This window comes from Camellia sinensis, chromosome 3 (assembly GCF_055761805.1).
Source record: "Camellia sinensis isolate YWXY chromosome 3, ASM5576180v1, whole genome shotgun sequence".
In the NCBI taxonomy this organism is placed as follows: domain Eukaryota; kingdom Viridiplantae; phylum Streptophyta; class Magnoliopsida; order Ericales; family Theaceae; genus Camellia; species Camellia sinensis.
The window spans coordinates 221,486,970-221,489,249 of record NC_138963.1 but is presented as its reverse complement, the minus strand read 5'-3'; the positions used below and the strand labels follow the sequence as shown (position 1 = coordinate 221,489,249).

The 2,280-nt window shown below is 32.5% G+C and overlaps 1 protein-coding gene across 1 annotated transcript; it reads right to left on the bottom strand.

Moving 5' to 3' along the window:
- Positions 1 to 955: 955 nt before the first annotated feature.
- On the bottom strand, positions 956 to 2,280 carry LOC114260195 (plastocyanin). The gene has a single exon (XM_028200252.2). It carries the CDS (start codon positions 1,630 to 1,632, stop codon positions 1,120 to 1,122), a length of 513 nt encoding a protein of 170 aa, XP_028056053.1. The 5' UTR covers positions 1,633 to 2,280; the 3' UTR covers positions 956 to 1,119.

Genomic DNA, 2,280 nt, shown 5'->3' with positions numbered 1-2,280 from the left:
ATATATATATATATTTTGTATTTTTCATATTTAGTGAATTTTTAAAGATTGCTTTCACAAATATTATACATTTTAAGTGTATTTATGTTAAGTGTGTCTAAAAATTAAAACAATTACTTAAAATATTAAATAAGAATTCAATGAAAACAAAAAAAATACGAAAAATGAAACGGTAGAATTTTTTTAAAAATAAATTCTAAAAACTGAAAACAAATAGAGTGAATAATTGTGCATCGCACAGACATCTTTTACTTATAATTATTGATTTTGTAGATCATTAATTTAAAATACTTTTAAAAAATTGTAAATCTATTGTTACAGTGTTCAATAGTTTGTGGGAAAAAAATTTGAAATTGTTTTATTAAATAAATTGTACATAATTTTTTGAACAAATTATATTAGTGGCCCCTGTGTTTTGTCCATTGTGTCATCTTATTTCTTGTAATTTTACTAGTTTAATTTTGATCCTTAAATTTTAAATTTTGTGTTAATTTGATCAAATTGATAATGTCGATTAGGGTTTTGAAGGAGAATGACCAATGAGTTCGTTGAAAACTCACTAAATTGAATAAGTTTATAATTTTTTATATAAAAATATGACACATGCAGATCATGTTTGTTTTTGTTTTTTTAATAATAAAAAAATTAATAATTGTAATCAATTGAATCAAATTATAAAATCATAAATTCAATAGTAAAATCCAGCCAATTTAAATCATTGGTGTGATCATTAATGCTGTGTTTAGTTAAGAGATTTGGGAAAAGATTTAGAAAAGGAAAGAGAAAAAGTGTGTGAAACTAAGTAAAATATAGATATATATTTTATTCACATTTCACATTCTTTTTCCATTTCTATTTCCCTTTCTAAATCTTTTCCCAAATAAAACCAAAATATAGGAATAACTACAACAGGAGTACTTTGAATTCTCGTCTGTAATAAATATTTCCCTGAACATAACAAAGAAAACCAGATTTATTAAAGTAGAAATTAAATAGGAGGTAAAAAAGAAAAAAGAACAAAAAATAGAAAGTAGAGAGGAATTGGAATCATAGTCTCAAAGTTCTCATTTTACAGACACACACAGAGAGAGACTAAAGTACACTCTAAACTCTCTTTGTCTAGTTAACGGTGACTTTGCCAACCATGCCAGCACCTTGGTGAGGAGTACAGTAGAAACCATAACTACCTTTCTCAGTCAAAGTCACAGCATACGTCTCTCCCGGAGCATTCAGAAGGTCCTCATCACTCATCGATATCTTCGTCGCGTCCACCCCAGAAGGCACCTCGTCCTCATCGAACACCACGTTGTGTGGGAACCCTGCATTGTTCTTGAACACTATCTTCTCCCCCGCAGCCACTGAGAAGCTGCTTGGTTCAAAAACCAACCCACCGTCTGAGCTTCCCAGCAGCACCTCGATGGCCATGGCGTTTCCGGCCAGGATTGCACTGGCTGCGGTGGCAACGACCGCAGCCACACCGGCTTCTTTCAGCGAAGCCTTGATGCTGAGCTTTGGGAGGAGTGGAGTGGCGGTTGACACCTTGGCAGTGGTGGTGGTCATGGGTCTGCTAGCGGACTTTAGGCCGGTGAATGATGGGATGGCAACAGCAGCAGAAGAGGTGATGCCTGCCATTGGGAAGGATTTCAATTCCTTTGCTTTCTTTTGGGAGGGAGTTAGAAGGGAAAATCAGAAGGAAATGTGAGGGTAAATGGGAATTTAATAGGAGGGGAGAGACTAAAAGAGATGTGTTTGATTTGTGTGAGATAGGAAATGCGTGGCAGGGACGATGGATAGGGAAGTGGGTTGGTTTTATCTAAATGGATTGATATTATTGGTTGGGCTTGGATTCTATCCGGTGACGTGGCTTGGATGTTTCCTATGTGAGGTGGAAAATAAGAGTAGCGCAAAGTATGATAAGCTTTGCAGGTGGAAAACAAACAGCATATGAAAATAACTAGTCTCTAATTATTATTTTTATTTCTTTTAGGGTAATTTCAAATTAATGAGAAATTTTACAAATTAAAAAGTAAAAGTATAAGTTTTTTTCTTTAATGAATTTATAAATAACTTTTAAAAATACTTCTGTGACGTAAATTCTCTTATTTTTTTTCAACTTGGTAGAAAGAGAATACTAGAACAAAAATATGCATAATAGAACCGTAAGACTTGAACTCAAATATCTCATCAGATAAGGGTATACCTCATTTTTTTCAATCCTTTAGTCATTTTTTATTTTTGCCTTATATATATACATATATATATATATATATATAAATTGGA

Excerpts from the sequence above, each read along its gene's own strand:
- LOC114260195 (XM_028200252.2), bottom strand. The coding sequence starts at position 1,632 with ATGGCAGGCATCACCTCTTCTGCTGCTGTTGCCATCCCATCATTCACC.